General features: G+C 51.1%; 1 protein-coding gene across 1 annotated transcript in view; it reads right to left on the bottom strand.

The window, feature by feature from the left end:
- LOC107120114 (vitamin D 25-hydroxylase) overlaps positions 1-404 on the bottom strand; it is a 23,217-nt gene extending 22,813 nt beyond the window's left edge. Inside the window, exon 1 of the mRNA XM_015422757.1 lies at positions 165-404. Coding sequence (XP_015278243.1) covers positions 165-404 — 240 coding nt within the window. The remainder of the gene's footprint in view (positions 1-164) is intronic.
- Positions 405-1,698: the final 1,294 nt, after the last annotated feature.

Genomic DNA, 1,698 nt, shown 5'->3' with positions numbered 1-1,698 from the left:
CTAAAAAACTGTGAGCCGGCTCACACTAACTCAGCTTAGAGGGAACGCTGCTCGGGACCCCGCAGAGACTGGGGGGGCCGCCCGTTCTGGGAAAGCCGCCAGCCTTTTCCGCGCCCTCCTTGCAGCGCCCCCTCCCCAGTCCCTCCCAGACGGCGCGGCGATACCTGTCCGTGGCGCTCGCTCTGTCTCTTCATGTAAACGTGGGGCTGCTCCGACGCCAACGAATGGATGTTGCCGATGAGCGGCAGCCGCGCCGGGCCAGGAGGGAAGCCAAGCGGCCGCCTCTGCCTCAGCAGCTGCTTCGCCACCAGCGACAGCAGCAGCAGCAGCAGGAAGGCGACGGCGCCTGTCCCTACGACGGCCGCCGCCGCTATTCCCGCTCCTGCCTGGCTCCCGAGCCACATCCCTGGTTCACCTTGAGCGCCCGCCCGCTCCCGGCCACAGCCTCCGCGCTCGCCTCGCCCCTCTCCTTTGCCCCGCCACATCACCCGGCGCTCCCTGATAGGGCACCGGCGACGCCCGTCCTTTGGCGGCGACGGTGATTGGCCAAGCCCGCACGCGATCCGCCGCTTTGCCCCGCCTCCTCCTCTCGCGCCGCAGTTCCAATGCATTCACGGCGGTTCCGGGAAACTTGTCTCGTGGATAAACTTCCCGGCTAGCCCAGTGACAGTTCGCACTGAACTTGCCCGTTCCAGCCCAGTGAGGCACTTCCAGCTGGGCTCGCAAGCTTATTGACTTCTCCCAAGCTTGCTCAATAAGTAACCTCGTGAGTCTTTGGCTCTTGCATAACTTGTTCGAAGGGGGCGGAGGAGACTCACTTGGGAAGCAAGTGCAGATCGATCATTGAGACGCTCGTTTCTGGCTCTGAGATCTTTCCTGAATGTGGAAGTCTAGGAAATTCCTTATTTTTGAAAAATCAATACTTTCCCATTCTTCTGACGTCTCTAACACTTTCAGCTGGGCTATAAAGCCGGTGCAAAAGTTTAAAACTAAACTTTAAAATACACCAAAATATTGATAAACTTTTAAAGTATGGACAAGTTACTGGTTTTGTAATATTTCTTATTATGACTCTTGAATTTTCTTCTTCTTTTTAGATCTTTTTAAGTATGGACAAGTTCCTGGTTTTGTAATATTTCTTATTATGACTCTTGAATTTTCTTCTTCTTTTTAGATCCTTTTGGATGTCTTTAGAGGCGTTAGCTGTGTTAGTCTGTTGCTGCAAAATAGTAAAAAACCCAGTAGCACCTTTAAGACTAACAAACTTTATTGTAGCATAAGCTTTCGAGAAACACAACTGTGTTTCTCGAAAGCTTATGCTACAATAAAGTTTGTTAGTCTTAAAGGCGCTACTGGGCTTTTTACTATTCTTCCTCTTCTTGTACACATTTGTAGACTTGATCATTAGCAGCTGAACTTGTGAACTGTGAGCAGCACAGGCTGTGGCAAATAAAAAGCAAGTTGGTGATCGGACAGACATAAAGGGACTATGAGGAATATATTTGCAAAAAACATTAAGACCAACAATAGAATCATAGAGTTGGAAGGGACCTCCAGGGTCGTCTAGTCCGACCCCCTGAACAATGCAGGAAATTCACAAATACTCCCCCCATGCACACACCCAATGACCCCTGTTCCATGCCCAGAAGATGGCAAAAACCCTCCAGGATAACTGGCCAAATTGGCCTGGAGAAAAAT

Source organism: Gekko japonicus, unplaced genomic scaffold (assembly GCF_001447785.1).
Source record: "Gekko japonicus isolate JY-2015 unplaced genomic scaffold, Gekko_japonicus_V1.1 scaffold3233, whole genome shotgun sequence".
In the NCBI taxonomy this organism is placed as follows: Eukaryota; Metazoa; Chordata; class Lepidosauria; order Squamata; family Gekkonidae; genus Gekko; species Gekko japonicus.
The sequence above is the reverse complement of the archived record's forward strand: the minus strand, read 5'-3'. Positions and strand labels throughout refer to the sequence as shown.